General features: G+C 39.6%; 1 protein-coding gene across 2 annotated transcripts in view; it reads left to right on the plus strand.

Annotated features, from left to right (window-relative positions):
- Positions 1-20987, plus strand: part of grm7 (glutamate metabotropic receptor 7) — a 59255-nt gene that overhangs the window by 21704 nt on the left and 16564 nt on the right. For both annotated transcript variants that reach the window (XM_062426495.1, XM_062426496.1), the window contains exons 2-7: positions 2586-2802; positions 8586-8721; positions 9370-9524; positions 11951-12088; positions 13950-14150; positions 19669-19808. In XM_062426495.1, coding sequence (XP_062282479.1) covers positions 2586-2802; positions 8586-8721; positions 9370-9524; positions 11951-12088; positions 13950-14150; positions 19669-19808 — 987 coding nt within the window. The remainder of the gene's footprint in view (positions 1-2585; positions 2803-8585; positions 8722-9369; positions 9525-11950; positions 12089-13949; positions 14151-19668; positions 19809-20987) is intronic.

Below are 20987 nucleotides of genomic sequence, written 5' to 3' on the forward strand. Positions count from 1 at the left end.
AACACAGCAGTCTATATAAGAATTAGTGAACACGCGAACCTTCCTGTCATAAATTCCCCACAAAAGAGTGTCTATCAAGTGAGCATGCAAGGTCATTCCGAACCTGGGAATAGTTGTTTGACAAAATCAACAAAATGTACTTGCTGTATTTGATAAAAAAAAACTGGAGCATGGTGCTTTCTCAGCTCATATGGGACTGTTCAAATGTTCAAATGATAACCCCTGTCTATGTTCAAAGACTTTTTTTTAACATTGTATTTTGTGTCAACTTTCAAAGACTTGAAAGCTTACAAAGACTGTAAGATGCAGTTGAAAGCTTTAGAAAAGGCGATTAAGTCGACCTGAAGTTTTCATGTATTTTTAACAGATTCAGGGGTTTAAGTTCCATATTTAGGTCAGGTGATGACAACTGATGGTGTCCATGACAAGAGAGCAAACTCTTAACACTGAAGAAGACATTGAGATTATGTTTGAAAGTAAGATTTTACTTTGTTTTTTTTTGGTCAAATGCATCAATTGCTTGTTATTTTGATCAAAAATGTTGAAATGTACTTAAGTCAAAAGTCAAATGTTATATGTTATATGAACTAGCTAGTGGAGTCTGTTTCATGTACCATGTTAGATTATTTTTTCCTTTAGCTTGGGTCAAAATACAGGGACACCTGAAAGAGACAATAACCATAACACTGACTTTCTTTAGTTTTATATTTGGATATTCTTTAGTGTGATGGAGACAGACTGAGGTTTCATCAGGAGGGAGATGTAAGACAGTGCTTATGAGGCTGGGTTGCTAGTCCATAAAAAAGTGCTGCAAAGACATGGTCTCTGCAATAAACCTTTATGATGATATGTTAAGAGAAGGAGGTGACAGCAACAGCACGTTGCCCGGGTAACGGATAGGCTATGTAAAATATTGCATTACATAATGTGAATATATAACTGACAAGATAATGCAAAATGTATGAAAAAAATGTATTGCTCATTTGCTTTGCAACCCCGGCCCTCCACTGCTTGTGACACAGTGAGCAGCAAAAAAAGCGAATAAAGGCGATGTGAAAGTTGTCAAATATTATATATAACATATATTTAATACACTAACAATGTATAGTACAGATATTTAAAAAAAAAAAAAACCCATTACATGTATTTATATTGTAATTCTTGGTGACAGGATTTTGCAACATGCAAACAATGCATTTAAAAATTGTAAACCTGAATTATAGTTCAAACTTATCCAGTTTCCAGGAACACAATCAATTTATGCCAATATGCTGCTGATGTGATGTTAGTAAACTAACCATGACAAGTTGAAGGCTACCATTAAAGGAATAGTTTGACATTTTGGGAAATGTGTTCATTCACTTATTTTTTAAGAGTTGGAAGAGAAGATTGATCCCACTCATTAAATATAAAGTTACAGATAGGTGGCAGTAAGCTTAGCTTAGCATAAATAAAAGAAACAAGGGGAAACCGCTAGCCTGAATCTGTCTGAAGGTAAAAAACGAAGATCTATGCTTTTTCTGATAAATCATGCTTTCTGTCAGTTTTGAGGCATGGCAGATATACCTAAATACTAAAAACATAAAGTCAGAGGTATGAATCAGAGCAATAGCAAATTCAAATTGAAACAAAGTCATAGCTGCCGACTTAATCCAAAATTGATCTATTATTCAAAAGTAAATTGATTAAGAGTGCATATTTTGTTAACAGCATAATCCTCAGCTTCCACCCGCTGTTACAGTGTTAGTGTTAGTGTGTACGCTATTAGCATGTAACAAAATGTTAAGCTGTGATTGCACTTAGTAGTTTTTATGTATAAACTTTGTTTAAATAAAAGAAATGTATCTTTTATAATGCAGTTGTTCATCTTTTGTCCTCATTACTCAACCAGCAGAGTTTAAATGTTCATACACGCCGCAGAAGTGCTGAACTGTCAGTAAAGTAACAGGATTCATTATGGTAATATGAATTGGACGTTCATTTCTGGAGCCAGAGGTGTCTGACCATAGCCCAACAAATCTTCTCCAAAAACACTCTTTCTTGGCTGGGAGCAGTTGCCAGGCAACCAGCTGAGACTCCAGGAAGTCACTGCTCCCAGCCAAGAAATAATTCAACACATAAGTTCCCATTTTGTTTCCCAAAATGTTTAACTATTCCTTTAAGAACAGACTATATCTGACCCTGAGTCTGAGGAATATGTGTTAAGATAAATTAAACATCAGAAGAACAAGTGAAACAGACTGTCTCCAATATCACTTCCTCTTTCACTCATTCACTATCCTCTACACACTTAATAGAGCAGTAAAAGTGAGAATCTCTGACAGGTGAAGGTTTGCACAGCTGAAATTTTCACAATGTGAGGCTCCTCGTAAAAAATAGTCAACACACCATGTTAGAACTTTTTGTACATACGTTTCACACTCAGACCTTGGACACTCAAATAAAATGGCAGATGGTAAATATGGTGCTGATGTGATTTGTCAGAGCAGTCACCATAGCAACCACCTTTGATGCTGGACCAGAATAGCAGCAACACATGAGTAAATGTTCCTTTCTCTTCCCCAACCCCGCTCCTCCTCTTCAAGATCCCACAGATCAGCTATGCGTCAACAGCCCCAGAGTTGAGTGACGACAGGCGCTATGACTTCTTCTCGCGGGTGGTTCCCCCAGACTCATTTCAGGCCCAGGCCATGGTGGACATTATCCAAGCCCTGGGCTGGAGTTATGTCTCCACTGTCGCCTCAGAGGGCAGCTATGGAGAGAAGGGAGTGGAGGCTTTCACACAACTCTCTAAAGAAGCAGGTAAGAAAAATGATCTCTAAAATTAATTATACTTTTTTTTTTTTTCCTTTTTAACATGCTTTTGTGTTTTTCACTCAGTGGAAGATCAATTTTACATTTTCAATTCATCATAAAATCTGTTGTTTTGGATGGATGAACTATTGATCTGCTTGGCAACTTGAGCTCCCCAGTGAGTTGTGTAGTGTTACTGGAAATGTAGACAGAGAAACAGCTTGTAAAAAGGATTCCACGTCACAATAATGACCGTTTTAGCTTTTTCGCTGAGTGCAAAGAGAAATTGTTTGAAAATGTCTAATGTGTTCTCTTTGGCCAACAAAGAGGGGAGAGAATTGTCTAGCAACTGGTCATTTGGGACTGCTTCATTTTACACTGTTTCACTCTGCCTCATTTTTCATCCCTGCTAGTGAGAGTGCAGGCCTCTGACGATGTTAATGGTGGTCAGTCAGCTCAGTGGTCAGTCAGTTCAAACCACTCTGGTCTGGTTGCGTGTATGAAGCAGCAAGCTTTTAGATATTTTATCTTTGGGGAATGTCTCCAAGAAAACATATTATTTAACAGAGAGAGCCAAAGCACTGAATGGTCTAAAAAGCAAGCTATTAGGATCAGTCCGTTTGTTGAGCCCTGTAATATAACATTAATGGGTATTGTGTAGTGGCATTGATCCTTTTCAGACCAAACTGTTAAGTTCTTAGGGGTTTAAAGAGGTTAGAATACGATGTGGAAGTACACTTAATAACATTTGCATTCACACAGGGTGGTGGAGTTTTGCTTGCACCTGGGAAGAAAATTGTGCACACGCTTGACTCACCTACTTTTTCCACATTGATGCTGTTGTAGGCATGTAGTAGCACATGTAAATCAGCAGTCACTGCTGTCACCAGGAGACATTCAGTTGCCCTACAACAGTACAATGGTTTGGCAATCGTTGTCAAATTCTGTAGTTTACTGTGCAGTGTGAAACTGTAGATTTTTTTCACAGTTCCTGCTATATAATTTCTGCAAGATTTGGACAGGGATATGTTTCTGCAATACATTTCGTGTTTGAACAAACAACTTGGATGATGGCAAGAAGACCTTCAATGCACCAAAGTTGGCAATGGCTGTTTTCAACTTTGATTTCTTTTCCATCTTTTTGCTAAAATTGGAAAAAAAAAATACTCTCCATTATCCATGATAGCACATCCATGAGATTCCTCTGCAATAAAGGCACAGCAACAGGACCAAGTATTTTGCTGCTTCTCGACTCGAGCTCTATGGATCCCATCCCATTTCTCGTAAATCAGTGGGGAGTGATCTCTGTCTGCTCTAGTAGATTAATGTGTGGAAACCTCTAAAATGAGGAAAGCTAATGATATCCCACAGGCACTGATCAGAAGTCCAGCATGCATGAATATTTTATCTGTGTGCATTCATGTCCAGTGTGATCACTCATTAAAACTTTAAGAAGCTGTTTGTGACTGTGTAATTTGCATCGACAGAGAGAGAGAGAGAGATAGAGATAGAGAGAGAGAGAGAGAGAGAGAGAGAGAGAGAGAGAGAGAGAGAGAGAGAGAGAGAGAGAGAGAGAGAGAGAGAGAGAGAGAGAGAGAGAGAGAGAGAGATAGAGTCTGTGTAGGAACATATAAGGAAAAGTCCTGATTTAAGGCTTACTTTGGAAGTTTCAATTCATCTTATATCCTGATAAACAGTTTTTTCCAGCTTGTTTTCTCTGAAGTTTTCTCACTGATGTTTTTTCCCCGTGAAGAGCAGTTAACACACTATTATTATTCTAACTCCTTAACAGCTACATAAAGAGTTTAAAATTATAAGCCATTGTTGTTGTTGATTCATCCCTTTTGCTACTGAGCTGCAGTCATTTTGCAATATATTGTATTCATATACAAATGGGAATTATTTGCTCTAAAGAAAGACTTCTAGTACCCAAGGCATCTTATCTTTAATAAACACATTAATTATGTAATAGCATAGCTGTACATTCACAAGGATTCATTCAAAGGCACCGGTTCTACAACAGAGCTCACTGGAATCGACTGAATTGAATAAGAAGTAAACATCTTGGTAAATATGAACATTCGGCAAGAAAATCCGAGTTAATGTATTAAATGCACATGCTGTTTTCAAAAACAACAAAAGCTAAACTGAAGACAAACAATATTGTTGGGTGGATGCTGTTGCAGCATCCCTCAACATTGATCCATGAGGCCTTGAGACTTGTTTCTGTGCCTGCCGTGTTTGGTTGCAATGAAATGTCAGATGCATTAGCAGGATTCTCGCTTCACCACTTCAAGGAGAACCATCTAGCGGACTAATGCAATATGGCTGCCCATTACCTCAAGCTGAGACTGGAGTGATGGTCAGCCTGTATTGATCTCTTCTGTTTTTTTCTATTCTTTCTTTTTTTTTTCCTGCTCTACTTTCTCTCTCTAGGTTGAGGCACTGTTCCATTGTGCACCTTCATCCTGGCTCCAGGAGAAGCTGGCAGAGATTAATCTTGTTTGTATTTTTCTGTGTCTGTCTGGACTCAGGCCAGAGTGATGGAGTTCAGTTTTCCCATTTGATAAAAAGACTTGCATTTGAGGAAAACCTCCCACAACGTATCACAGTGGAATTGATTGCAGCAAGTTGCCAACACCATGCGTTCCTAGATCTAGTCTGAGGTGTGAGGTGTTAAGAACAAAGTCTGCAAAAGTATAACAGTAATATTTAGCCGTAGGAGGGGGACTAGGGCATCTGAAAACACTGGAAAATAGACCGCAGTACGTCTGCATGACCCCCCCCGGCAATGTCAAGTCCCAGACCAGCAGGGCAAAGGCACACAGGATATTGAAGGGCACACAGATGTAGAATATGAATGTCAGCTGCACGTCAGCTTATTTTGATGTGCTACCACATGTTCAGGCGGGGGAAAACTGGAGGGAGCAGGCCTGCCTTTTGACTGTCAAGGTGATAAATATAATTGCAGCATTACGGATCCCCCAGAGGCTTGGGTTCGGAGGGTGTTGAGTAGGCATGTGGGAGGTCGAATCCATCAAGAGCCTCTAATTTAAAGGGATTTGTATTTCACTAAGCAAAATGGCAAAGCTCGATTCCTCGCCCTGGAGAGCATTTTCAGAACCGAGGGCATGGAGGATGAATAATTGAAGCAGTTAATGCAGTGCATGACCTATGGCACTCAGGCAGATAAGCAGAGAACTTCCATGAGCCTGATGAATTTAGCCATCATGATCATTAAGCTGTCTTTGATGTATTAATCAAATGTGGAGCAGAGGGTAGGATGTCATAATGCATATAGTGTTGACATTATGTTGAGGGATCACAGGTAAAAAAATTCAATGTTACAAACTATTGTAGCACACCTTACCTCTGTCATTGACAGTAATGTGACATTTTGAGTGCTTTATAAATATTTTACACAAACATATGTTTGTCTTCACTAACTGTAAGCGGTAGCCAGAAGGAACAGTAATAGTATACAACCCTAGTACTTGGATAAGATTTCAAGAAGTTGGAGTAAAACATATCCTTCTCCCAGAGCCTGACATTTATCTGTCTCACATCACATATCTCCAACCAAGAGAGACAGCTCTTCTTTAAACACATTGTTTGAGCCGAGGACTCTTTCAAGTCCACAGAAAGCCTTGCAGTGACAGGTGAAGTCGGCCCGACCCACAGTGCAGCACTCTTGAAGCAAAGATACAGCCCTTGCATTTTCATCTTGCTTGCCTCCCTGCCTCCCTGCCTCCCTGCCTGAGTGACTGACTGACCGTCTGACTGACTGACAGATGAGGTATTCTGCAGCCATTCAATAATTTAGCCACCATTGCACAACTGCCTGTTTTCAGCCTTTAAGGTAGTCTTGAGCCTGCAGCACATTCAGCTCTGGTGCTCTCTCTCTGAAGATGGGATCTGCTCCAAATGCTTCTTATCTTCATCAGTGGCTCCTGTGGTCCCTGTCTGAATTATTGACTGTTGTGACCTATAATAAATCTCTGCTCAAGACTGTTATACCATTGTAACTCTTCACACATACCCACGGGGTTCTTGTCATAATGGAGTTAATGCATTTTCATGAGACTTAAGTTCTCAGCATATTATAAGGGTTTTTTCTCCTCTCTGGAATTAATGTGTGATAACTACCTGCAGACGCACTGCCCTTTGGAAATGAAAGGTGCTGCTAATACTCCAGAATCAGATATTAAACAGTGTTAGACTTTCCTTAAACAGAAACCTGGAAGCACACTGGAAGCTTTCTGACTGAAATCAACTGAAATCTCTGTGCTGAAATGGAGCTTTAGTGTCATCCCTTGGAGACCCACAAAGCTAGCTTCTCTGCAGAAATGACACCAAGCATGTTTCACTTTAGCCGGGTACCAACAGCTAGGCCATTAGCAGGATCTCCATTTTTATGTTTAGTCCACTTAGGGAAGGATAACAGCAGCCATCCCAGAGGTCTTACACAGAATGTTGTCTCTAAGAAATATCCCTAATTCTTCCTGCTGATACTAGAAAAATGGATCATTAAGAGAAGGTTCAGCAGTTGTCATTTTGCTATCTTCTGTCTTTAGAAATGCCACAGTAAACCGTGACTGGAGATGTGTGATCTGCTAACTAAAAGCTGTTTATATCAAAGTAATGAGCCTGAGGAGACCGGCAATTAGGAGATTCCTTCAATTTCTCTGTCTACTCAGGGAAACTCAAACTGAAAGGTTATTGGGTAGACTATTAAAATGCTTGAGCGGGAGAAATTTTAATTGGTTTGCGTAGAGCTTTGCTGTTGACTCAGGACGCAGGCTGCTTGCATTAGTCTTGGCTTACATTTAGGATGTACTTTCGCACAGGTGATCATATCATCTGTTTATCCAAACTGCTTCAAAAGTTAGGTTGTCCTCCGTGCCTATAATTACCACACTAGAGTGGAGCAAACTCTTTTTTTTATTTTTTTATTTTTTTTATCAAAGATGTAATTTTGCTCCTCTACCCAATAATGAGGTGTGGAATATAACCTGGAGACAACGAGTGAACTGCTAAAAGCCAGTTGGGATAATATGTGGTGCCAAATATCCAGCAACTATTTAGCAACGTACGGCAACAATCAGTACCCTTCATCCTGTACAAAGTCATTAGTGGTGACCTGTCTGAGAATGATTTATTGTCAGCATTAATATCCTCTTTGTTTGTTATTGCCGACTGCGCTATCTGATTGGTTCAGGGTCCAACAAGAGATGTTTGATAATGACTTTAAATGAAAAGTCAATGGCAAGCTGTTGGATTTTCTCAAATCCATAATATGAAATCTGTAGCTTTATGTCCCTGTTGGTGAGGATTATTGGATTTGTTATAGCAGCTATGGTATGTTTATAACTCTCTCACTCTGAGAAACGATTCTGGTGCTCAGTAGGAACGCGCAGTTTGGGTGTTATATTGCATGCTGCTGTGGTTTGCAGATCATTGCCAAAATGTAAATGTATACACTGTAAGATCATTTAGACTCTACCGCAAGCATGACAGCATCATTAAAATCACTCTATTGTGTTGAGATGTTTTCCATTTTCACATGGATGTGATTTCCATGTAAGAAAAAAGCTTTCCTCTATAGTGACCCCAGGCTTTTATCTTCTTCTATCTGTGTGTGTGTGTGTGTGTGTGTGTGTGTGTGTGTGTGTGTGTGTGTGTGTGTGTGTGTGTGTGTGTGTGTGTTTGTTTGCACATCTGTTTGTGTGAGTGGATGAATGGGTAAGATCATCCCAGAGGCCTTATCATTTCTACTTCCTTCCCATTAAAAGGTGGAATATGCGTCGCCCAGTCTTTGAAAATTCCCCACAACCCCAAGCTGGAGGATTATGACAAAGTCATCCAACAACTGCTGGAAACCCAGCATTCACGGGCAGTCATCATCTTTGCTAGTGAAGAAGACATACGGTGAGCAGCACATTCTGGCTTCATCCATTTTGTTCAGGCACGTTGATGACATGCCATGTTGGGGTCTTTAATCTTAGAGTAGCAGCTCCTGAAGACGGGGCTAGAGGCACAGATTTGCCATGTGTACAGGATGTCTGCTACACAAACATGCCTCCAACAACACAAACACAAGCATGCCTTGGAGAAAAAGTAGGAATAGAGATCGAAACAAAGCAACAGAGATATTGTTTCATTTACAATGCCCCACAGGAGACGTTTATGTAAAGAAACACAGCATCAAACATTTAGTACCTGTAAATTCAGAATGAGGAATCCAGATATGGACTTACTTGTGAAATGTAAACGAAAAGAGAAGATGAGTGTGAAACGAGATAAATGACTAACTCGTACTGTTATGTTAAATGAAAGCTAAAAATAACATCTTTGCTGAACACAACGTACAGCACAACACAACACACTGTAGCAGTCAACACAAAACAAAAACCTTTCCTTTCCTTCTCAGGATTTATGAGATAATCTGAAGAACTGTCCATGACAGCGCTGTAATGTCCAAGCAACTCCTTAAAGCCAGCTGTGCCGCTGTGTAATAGATATTAGATTGCACACCTTTTGTGCTATCTCCTAATTCTAACACGAATGCCCTTGCAGGGGAGTTCTCAACGCCACCAAAAGGGCCAATCAGGTGGGCCATTTCCTGTGGATTGGATCTGACAGCTGGGGGTCCAAGAGCAGCCCCATCCACCAGCTCGAAGATGTAGCAGTGGGAGCAGTCACTATACTGCCCAAACGCTCCTCCATTAAAGGTATGCACACACTGGTCCACACAGAGCATGCTTCAAAACATAATGTTTTAATGTGGGACTAAATTGCCTTTTACTGTTTTTTGGGCAATTATTCTGTGTTATTACTTGCAGACCAAAATAAAAGCAAAAAAACAAGTAAAATATTCATATTTTGTTTGAAAAAACGTTTAACTTTCTATCTACAATAATTGTTTTTTGCCACATGGAGGCAGTGAAACATGCTGTCAACAAAAACATTTTGTAAAGCTGATATGGCGACATTATCATTCAGCGTCATTCATTTGGAATTGAGGTTCTGACCAGCCAAATAAGTTAAGTTTAGTATTTACTCTGAGTATAACTCTGTTTTTGGTCTCCTTTAAATCCTGTGTGAAATGTCTCCTCACTAGCTGCTAAATACTAATAGTCTATTTTAATAATGTTCACCACCTGGTAGCTATCTTTGTCTGTCTGGTGTTTGGTGCTGGACAGTGTATTGTGGGTTTTTAGAGCTTCTTAGCTGAAAACCACTGCCTGGTGAGGCTGAAAACAACAGTATGAAAGCGGCAAGAGTGACCCAAAACAGTAAAGTTTCAAGTTGTAAGAGCACAATATTGAGCTGAAAGATGCTGTAAAGCTCTGTAGAGCTGAGGAGAGGTCAGGTGATGATTCTCTGTGGGTTCATCACTATGAACAATCCCATTTATATTAAACATAGTCATTTCATCCATTATAAATGTATATTGATTAGCACAACTTTAAGAGCAGAACATCACATTCAAAACGTCTCATCATTTCCCTGCATTACTGACAACAAACAAGGACATATAATTACATACTTCTAGTCATAAGTCTGTGATGTTCAATGCATTTTAAGAAATATTTTGTGATGACACACTGTACTTTCTTTTACCTTTTTGGTGCACTCATTCCCCCTCCCTCATCTATCTACTACATCTGTCTGCCTGTCTATGTAGTTGGCAATTTCCTACATTTCTCAGAACGACTTGACAGTCCTCAGAGAACAAGTTTGACCTTGTTGTTGCATTTGGCTGTGAGTTGTACATGATCAGACTAAGGTCAGTTTGAACAAACACAATGCTTTGTGGATTTTTATGAGATACTGAAACCAATGAATGTAAACTGTTTCATCCCATTGCAGTCATGTCAGACATTAGTGTGGTTTTACATATTTTCTGTCAGACAGCTGTCCATGGAGAAAGTGGGTCTGCATTATTAAAAGGGATGAAAAATGATGCCTCTGAGAAAAAGCTTCAATGTAGTTTTTGTTTTCTGTCCATACACCCCAAAATAAATGTCATATCCGATTGCTTTGAGCTAAGTGGTGAATTTCTCTTTAAAACTGTAGCTCAAATAAGTCTACCAGCAAGAAAAAGGAAGCCAAGTAGAAAATTATACTGCTGCATCTGCCAGGCCATGTACAAATTTAACACTGAAATAGAATATTATCAGCATGTTTAAATCCAGTTCAATGTCATTATCTTAATAACCACGCATCATTGCAATCGAGGAAAGTTAGAGTTTTTGTGAAGCTTTCTTAATCAGTGGAGGTCTAGGCTGGACAGATGTACACTCTGGGGGCAGCAAGAATATTATTACTATAATCCAGCATTCATCATTGATAGTCATTTGAAAATAAAATCAGCTGAGTCATTCAGCTCTGATTAGTCATTATCACCTCTACCCACTACTCAGCTGATATGACTGGATAACAGAGAGCGGAGACCCAGACAGAGACTTTAAAATACAAAAATTCAGATAATTCTCCAGACAGAAAACTACAGTATGTTTCTGAAAGAAAAGGTAATAAAAGATTCCTACACCATGAATCTCTCAGTGTAGTCTTTTGCATTGTCCCGCCTCATTTTCCTGACCCACATTGGGTGTTAAAGTTGCACAAACAGGAAAGCAAAATTCAGCATACAGGCTTTCTTTTTCCTTTGTTACAGCAAGTTATCTCTCCTCAAGCTAATGCTTCATACAGACATCTAGACCTGTATGTTGAAATTAGAGTTCAACTCATACATAATTACATCATGCTTTCAATCTATCTCTGTTGGATTTTATGAAGTCAAGGAAACCTGCTCAGCACCTACCGGACCTTGAAGCCTGAGGCAACAGGCTGTGCCACCACTTATAATCCTTGCGTTATTTATTATGCATCCTGTTTTTTAATTAATGTAATTTCCAAGATGAAAGAAGTGATTAAAGTTCCATGGGGCTCGAGAGGAAGAGGAACCACCATGGTCAAATTTTGATGAAGTGGTGCCTTGCTGGTTCGCTTCCAGCACCTAGCGGCCAGCACCACACCACCACTGCCTGCCGCCACACTGCTGCTACATGAGTTTCGTTTCATTTCCTCCAGGTTTGAAGTGGTTGATAATTGGTCCGGAACTGAGCCATTCTCTTCTTTCCTCTATTCCCAGGGTTTGATGAATACTTTACTGCGCTCACGCTCGAGAACAACCGCAGGAACGCGTGGTTTGCTGAGTTTTGGGAGGAAAACTTTGACTGCAGACTTCTCAGTGCCTCCAAGAGAGAGGATACCAGCCGTAAATGCACAGGTACAATGGGTTTTGACATGAACAAATTAAGAACATTTCTGTATTACACTAATAGATTATGCATATTTTCACCCTCCTACGTATGTCAGGTTGATTTGAACTTGACCTTTTGAAGCAGCAGATAGACTGTTGAGGCTTTGTTCAACCCCTCTTGTCTGTTGCAGAGCCAGAAAGTCTAACACCAGGTGTTTCTACCCAGCGGGTGCAGGACATGCAGAGTTTATTATTAGAATGATAATGCACCACGTGTCATAGTCATACTACAGTTATAGACCGTCTGCTCCTGTGGCTAATGTCCTGTTAGTGTTATATTCCATTTTCCCTATATCCCCCCTTAACCCAGTCACCTTGACAGCTCAGCACAGTGTGTGTACTAACTATACTGAGTGAGATTACACTTTATTTAGGTTGGAAAATTACCGGAAAACAACAGAAAGCTAAGTAAACACTGTTCATAAACCCATTGTGGTTTATCACCACCTTTGTGGGAGTATTAATGATAGTGTTGTTGCCATCAGTGATGCATGCTTGTATTACCTAAACCCAGCCTGCCAACAGTGTGACAGGCATTGCACTGCATTTATTATCTACATGGATGATTACTGTGATGTGGGATGCTGTATTAGTCTTGCATATGTGATGGCAGTGTGACACAAATTACTGTTTGCTGAAGGATTTTGTTTCCTTTATAATCTCCTGTTTGGCGTATTTTGTCAGGCGTCAAAGACAAAAGATGCTTGTCCACTTAGTGATCCCTGCAAAACCTCTGTAAAATTACTGTAAAAGTCTCTTATCTCTTGTTCAGTTTCACTGAAAATGGCTTTTATATTGCTTTGAAGCCCAAAACACTGTCTTGATATTCTTGTTCTTTTAATACCTCAATCCAAGCTGATATTTAGGAATGCTACATACTAACGGGAGGCTTTTGCATTTAAATGCTGTCCATTGAACACCCTATGCAGAGCTCACAGAAGCAAAAAGGTTATGTGTGGGTTGAAATGTAAGTTAAGCTCTGAGAAATGGAATGAAATGTCAGCCCAGATTGCTGTTGACCTCCTTCAGTTTTTGCAAGTCTCCAACAATCTTTTGTGTGTCCTGTTAACATCTGCTGCTCCTCCACTGAGCTCTGCATGTGAACTATGAGCAGCTATCACGGTGGAGAAAATTGTCTTTTACTATCAGTTATTTTCTTGATGATGCATTTTTGTTAACTGGACACTTGAATATTATAACTATGATGATGACGATAGTAATAGTAGTAGTTTGTCATTATCATTTTCATTCAGTATTTGGGAATGCAGCTCTTATCTACCAGCAGTATGAAATAGCAAATTCAGTATATAACAACAACACAAATCCAACAGAGGTTATACATTATGTATTCAAGCGGTGTATCAGCAGCATGAGGCAAAACCTTTACAGCAGCCTACAGTGAAAGGGCAGAGCACTGGCAGGAGGATATGAAAGAGCATGCAGCCACTGTGGAAGAGTATGATACTGAAGTTCATGGTAATCTTCATCACCTTGCAGATGGGACAAATGGGGCCCATTCTTAGCAGTCTATTACTTCGTATTGCACCGCAGGAATTTAATATGCTGTATTTGTCACAAACACTTTGCCTCACAGCTCAGCTTGATATTTTCCATTTTTTGCACTTGGGAATTAAACGTGTCCTCTTATTTTCTATGCCACATTGTCCCTCTAGGTGTAATTCCTACGATATGAAAACTGTACTAACTGGCAGCAAAATGGTAAATGGAGGAATAAAAATGAAGCTGAAGATGATAGTGAGTGCTGAGAGAATGTAATGTCTAATGGCTCGTGGTGTATTTGGCTGTTGAGTTTCTTTTCTTCCCTTAGGCCAGGAGCGCATTGGGATCGACTCTAAGTACGAGCAAGAAGGGAAGGTGCAATTTGTGATTGATGCTGTGTACGCCATGGCCCACGCTCTCCACAACATGCAGAGGGACTTGTGTCCTGATCATCCTGGTGTGTGTCCACAGATGGAGACTGCAGAGGGAAAGACTCTGCTGAAGTACATACGCAACACCAGCTTCAATGGTGAGGGACATGTTGTAAAAGTCCACACATCAGACATTCACATAATGTGCAAAAAAGAAAAACTGACGGTAACGCGCAATGTGATACATAACATTGTGAGTAGCTATCAAGAAGCAAATGAAGAAAAAATCAGTAACAAGGTGGTTATTGATAAATCGTTAATGAGTAGTCAATAACTTCGAATCAGGGACTTCATTGCAGAAAATAATGAGTTACTATAGAACAGACTTGAAAATAACATATAAATAAATCCTTATTAAATGATCAGTTCATACATATCTATAAATCGACATTCTGTTCACTTTCATATTGAGTTGTTCTTAATTAACTCTGAGCCAGATGCTGAGTGGCAAAAAAACTAGTAATGACTCATTAATTACTTAAACATCAGTGCCTACTTATTAGTGATATGTCAATTATTAAGTGGTTTCTGACTCCTGTGTAGTCCTTCACTAATTCTGTAGTAACTACACATAATGTTATGTACTGTACTGTAAAGTGCAATCATACTGACACTGGGAGATTAAAACTGGATTACGTCCATTCCCTGTCACTGCAGCTGTATTCTTGTTAGAAACATTTTTTTCTTGGAGATTGATGCAAGGACTTCACTCACAGTAATTTAAGTTGTACCCTGTTGGCCTACTACAGTTATTTACCTGTTACTCTGTCCTGAAGTATTTTATGGCAAGCCGTTGTGTGTCCACACCAATCAGCAGAGTCAAAATTACATGAATTTAGCACAAAATAAAATTATGGACATAACAGCCAGAGTGATCTCAGCTTCAGACTATAAAAAGGAGGCAAATAAATGCACACCACGCTCTCTGTTTTATGCGTCATATAGTTGCTTGTGGGCTTACTGCTATCTAAATTTACATTTAATTTAATTCATAGTTCAAAGCACAACATTTTCTAGGACTGTGTAATATTTTCATCCTATTAGATATATTATGGGTCTGCCAGTTCTTGAACCTCTACATTATTCAGCCGTGTACAGAAAGTGATGTGGAAGATACTTAACAATTAATGGCAAATTGCTATTAATGACAACTGCTCTGAAATGCAGAAGGGGTAGTAGAAGAGAGCCGAATGGGAGATGGGTTTAACACAAGAGAAACCTTTGTCATTACAAATGTGCTGGCATGTATGTCAGCCAGTGATCATTAGAGGCTCTTCTGAAGTACACTGTGTCTTCACAAAATGTTCTAGATCACACTCAGCAGCTTAAAATAAGAAATCAGTGTAATCTCCTCACAAAACTGTCCTACTTTAAGAGGTAGACCTGGCTCATTGTGTGTCTAGTATTAAAATAACCCTTCACTGTGATGTGTCATGTGTGACTAAATGTATACTAAAATCATGCTTCCCTGCTTAGTTCAATAAATGCATGAAAAGGTGACATAGACATAAATGGTTTGCCAATATTTTTAATAATATTTTGCTCCAAAATATGACAGCTTTTGTGAAAGGATTTTTGTTATTACATCAATTCAATCATCAAAAAAGAGCAAACTGTATGTAGCCAAGATTAAGTCAAATCCCTTTTCTCGTATCTCCTAAAAAACCCAGTTATTAACTGGGAACTTTGGGATTTGAGCACTGATTAACCATGCCAGTAAAGTGAATTTTTCTACATTATTCAATCTAAGACTGTGTTGTTCATGTTAGCCTGTTTCTGTTTTGGAGGTTGGGTTGTTTTGTTTTGCTGTTACCAATCAGCAGTCAAGTCAAGTCAAATCGATTTTATTTATATAGCCCAACATCGCACTTCACAAATTTGCCTAAAGGGGCTTTCCAGTCTTTACAGTATACTACACCCTCTAACCTTAGTCCCTCGATTATGATAAGGAAAAACTCCCCCTGGAAAAAAATCAGTAGCAAATGACACATCCGTCCTATTGAAATAATTTTCAGTCACACAGAAGCTGCGGTAGTGCTTTCTAGAATAATTTAACTCAAAGTTTTTCCCAGCGGTTGAAGAAATATGCAGATTTTAAGGGTTGTTATTTCTGTAAGTCGACTCAGGTGTGTCGATGTCATTCATGCTTGTTGCCATTTTTGGGGCAATTTGTATCTTGCTGTTTTTCATGGCCCACAAAGCTCTGATGGCTCATTCTTCCAACTAACAACACCGACACTGAAAAAGGTGGGCAGAGGTCTGGAACTAACCTGTGAAATTTCTACCTGGCTTAAAGGATAAGGCCTGCAATATATCTATACTTTTGTTATTGTCAATAAATCCAAGACCAAATGCAATAGTTCATCTCTCAAAACTCTGATATCTCTGCTTTGTATGTGGCAGCCACAAGCCCCAAAAAAGGCCAAGTAATGTTTCCTAAAAACAGCTTAGGGCTGTAGTTTTTAGGGAACATTACTCAAACATGAATAAATAGTGTATTTGCTGGGGACTATTTTCAGCTGCAGATTAATGCACACTTGGTGTGTTACTGAGTATTTCAGCAGCAGGACAGTGTATATGGGATAGATACAAATTAATTTTACTGGGCAGTGTTCATAGTGATGAAGCATCATGTCAGTGAGTGTAGCGGCATGGCTCATTGATGAATTGATTTAAGCTTCAATTTAAGAAAACTATAGACGGCCACCAGATGTATTCATTGACAGATAATAAATCATCATTCACTAAAAGTATACTGACCCATCAAAGGTTTGTGTTCTTATGCACATTGTGTGTTTAGTTGAGGGTAGTTCAGAATATGCAATGCTGTGATCACATTTAATAAGGTGAATTACTCTTTACATTTATCTGTAAACAGAAATGTGTGAAAACTTCTGTCAGCGAGCTAAAGGCTAAAAAGCTGCCTGTCTGCCTCTAACACTGTCGCTATGGCAGCAGTGCAGAGCTCCAGCAGGCGTGAAGCCTTCGGATTTTATATGCAATTGCCTCAGCAGGGCTAAACTTTCAGGGATACCTTAACTAAGTGCAGATTCATGCATGGGACTGAGAATCTGCTGTCCAATTTTAAAAACCATCTGGGTTTGTGCTGACTTTTCTGGATTTTTGGTTGCTAAAAAACATTCACCTCCATGTGGCACTGACAAAGACAGAGCCAAAAATAAGACCTCTACCTTCTCTATCTCCTCTCCCTCTTTCTGTTTTGCTATTATATTCTCAAACCTTCTCACAGGCGAATGAAGGTTGTTCTTTTGTGGCTCCGTCAGGCATATCTCACTGCCACTATTGCATTTAGACTGGAACCACAAACATTATCCTGTGTATGTGCCACTGCTAATGTATGTTTGAGAGTGAAGGAGTGTAAGCCTCCTTTGTTGATCTCCCTACTGCGCCGGAGTCACAGAGCTGAAGAGTGAGAAGCAGGAAAAAAAGGAGAGAATAATGATGCGGGAGAAACACAGCAGTGGATCCCCAGTCCACCCACACTGCTCGGTACAGCACAGCAGCAGTGCACTTTTGTCATGTCTTAGTTCAGAGCCACATGCAAATGTATAAATCTTTCATCTTAGACAGCGCTCTCACTAAGGAGTCTACACAGACCATTTTGTTCCCTTGAAAATATCAGGCAATAGAAAACAGAAAGGAATTTTTAATGCCTTTTTATCTGCACAGACAGAAATGCCACTTAATTATTTGCTCTAAAGCTGAAGAGCGCCAAGTACCCAATCACTCATGTCACTTTATTGAAAAGACTTTGTGTATTATAGTATGCTGTTTTTTTCTGCTGGGGCGTGGAGAAAGAATGGTAACCCTTCACAGATTTTGCTCACAGTAGTCAATATTTTGTCAGCATCTCTATACACTGTGTCAACACGTCTACTTTGTCTGTTTGGTGGAAGCAGAAGTGACAGGAAGGTGACTGCCACCCACCGAGATTGAGTTTGTTTTTTTATATTACTATTTCCACTACTACTACTACTACTACTACTACTACTTCACAAGCACACTTGAATAAATGCTGAATAGCCATCCTGCTTCATTTTTGTGCCGACGCATCGATACTGATGAATAAGTGCTCTACTTTTAAATATAGGTACGGATGGGTCAATTATCCCTAATATCTCACATTTCTGAATTGTCAATGTGGGATATGAGCAGATAGTGAGGGATTTGTGGGTCTGCATACACATGAAAATGTCAACTTAAGGTCTTATAAACTCACATTTATAATGCACAGTGGTGTCAAAAAGTCCATAAGTAAAATCTTGAGGCATGTCCATATAATTTGATTGCAACAGCCCCAAATGGTTCTCTTGCTACCTCTGCCTCTCTTGTTTTACAAGAGGCCTGACACTGTTGTAGAATGTTCAATGACAAATGTCCTTGGAAAAAAACCACTGGAAGGAGATGAAAATTCCCCTCTGGCTTATAATAACGAAAAGCTACAGTGGCCTTCCATACAAAAGCCATGAGCTCTGTTCTAGATACAAAAGACAACATGTTCCCAAAAGTGTTTTTGGACATATGCTGCTACTCCTTTCTCTACACTTTTTTTATAGCTAAAGCTATTAAAGTGCTTAATTCCCATGCCAAGTGTCAAGTCCGAGTCCCCCTGCCCCATTTCAAAAATGGTATCTCCATTTGTGTCGACAGACGACTGTATGCAGTGCCGAGGTGAATAGACTTGCAGTTTTTCATTCTCCCTCAGCATTGTGAGACAGTAAGAATTACCTCATCAACAATGCAGACCTCATGTATAAAATAAAGTACAACCCTTTTCCCATTAATGCCATTCAGCATTCACTGCTGTGAGGGAGACCTGATGTTGAGTGACATCTGCATTAACAAGCTACCTTGCTCTCGCTCTGCAGTCATGAGGATCGTATCATTGACTGATTTCCACACGTCCACACTGCATATGACTGACAGGCTCAAGAGCTTGCACAAATTCACATTTAAAGAACTCTATTTCTCAAGCGTAATGTTTCAGGTGTCCGCAGTCCTCTCTAAGCTAATTAGTCGAATCTTCAAGGCTCTGCTTGAGACAGGCCGCTACACACTGAGAGCAGATGGGGACGGTATGAGACTTTGGATGACCTGTTTATCATCCTTCCATCTCCTGTTGTTGTCCACTCTGTGATTGAAATGCACTACTTTTAACCTGAGGAGGCCTGCACTCATCTGCACTCTGCACTCATCGGTGTCTCATATTAGAGTACAGCTGGGAGTCAATTTATCTAACCATGCTTTGAATGTGAAAATATATTCCTCTACTTGCCATTGTGCAGCCGTGATGGTGCATAGGAAGCAGGTGAGGAGTGGCTATATCGGTCAGTAGGGAGCTCACTTTCTCGTCCATCATTATCATGGAGGTGCAAGATATAGGTCACAGTGTTTGGAGGTTTTTAACTGAGAGGAAGAGACTCATACTCGGTTGTCCTTTGTGTCCATTAGGGCCACTGCACAGTAAGAGGCAAGGGGTTAAAAGTTCATGTTTCTCTCTTATAACAAGAAGTGTTGTACCCTGTCACACCATTGTCTAACACTTTTCTATTCTGCCGTCCTTTTGCTGCATTTCCTCTCCATTTCTCTGTACAGGCAGTGCCGGCACCTCTGTCGTGTTTAACAAGAATGGTGATGCTCCCGGACGCTACGACCTGTTCCAGTTCCAGATGACCAACTCCTCCACCCCAGAGTACAAGGTGGTAGGACAGTGGGTGGAAACCCTGCAGCTCAGGGTATGACCATTTAACGATACTGAACACAGACAACAGACAGACAATGGCAAATGTTGTTTAAATGCTTGTATCCAAATAGGATATCTGGGCTCAGTGATGCTGAAGATTTTTTCTAGTGTGAAAATGTTTTGTGTTTTCCAAAAGAGAAATCTCTTATGTGACAAGGGGGTGCACATTATTTGCATCTCAAATAGGGAGAGAGCTCAGGTGGAGGCATGTTTTACTTTCAGTCTAATTGATGTATTTTAGGTGCAGGAATAATCTGTTTGTGCAATTTACCAAGAAAAAGGAAGTGTTACTCTTTACCCTGCAAGATAAATGTTCAGAATTCTTCAGGTGTTCTTCCCTCCGACAATGAATAGTGAATAACGCTCACACATACACACACAGAGTTGTGTTTCCATCACTTCAGAGGACATTACCTTGAATCTTTTATTTTCTGCTGACTTATCCTAACCATAACCTCACCTTTACCTTAAACCAAGCTTTCACCCCAAAATTTAATGATTTATGATAAGAGGACATGATTTTGTCCCCAAAGTGTGACTTTGTAAACAGATTTTTTTTCCTTACAACATGAATAATACAAGCACGCATACATGCATATAAGCCAAAGGCTAAACATATTCAGGTCCTACAGAGAGATACTTTATCTAGAAAAGGTAAATATTTATATTCACAGTGGAAACATGGTTTTATCAAAGGTTTCAGATGCCATCTCTTTTAAGAAAAGAAACAAAAAACATTAAAATTTTAATATCATTGTAGGTATGTGGAGAAGAGTCAGTAATTATAGTCACGTTCTGTATGCTATTAAAAAGTGATTTGATATGTTTCCAACTGGAAAAGGATGGACAGGTAGGACAAAACCATCATGAGAGACTTGATGTGAAAGAAGAAAGTAAAAAGAAAATGACATCACTTTGTTGGAGATGGCTCTCCTCCCACTGCATAGGTTGGAGGACTGACGAAGAAGGAGAGTGGGAGGAAGAGGAAGAACGTGTTTTTAAGCTGAGTGTCAGCCCATATATGTTCAATATTTGGCAGCAGAGATGTGCTGAACATGTTGATGTTGTTAAAAACTGACACTTGAATACACTTCTCCTGTATTACTCCATGGTAGCTTTCCTGCAGCTTTTACTGTACAAGATGAAACTGTAAATCTATGATCACATTTTA

Source organism: Scomber scombrus, chromosome 10, assembly GCF_963691925.1.
Source record: "Scomber scombrus chromosome 10, fScoSco1.1, whole genome shotgun sequence".
Taxonomy (NCBI): Eukaryota; Metazoa; Chordata; class Actinopteri; order Scombriformes; family Scombridae; genus Scomber; species Scomber scombrus.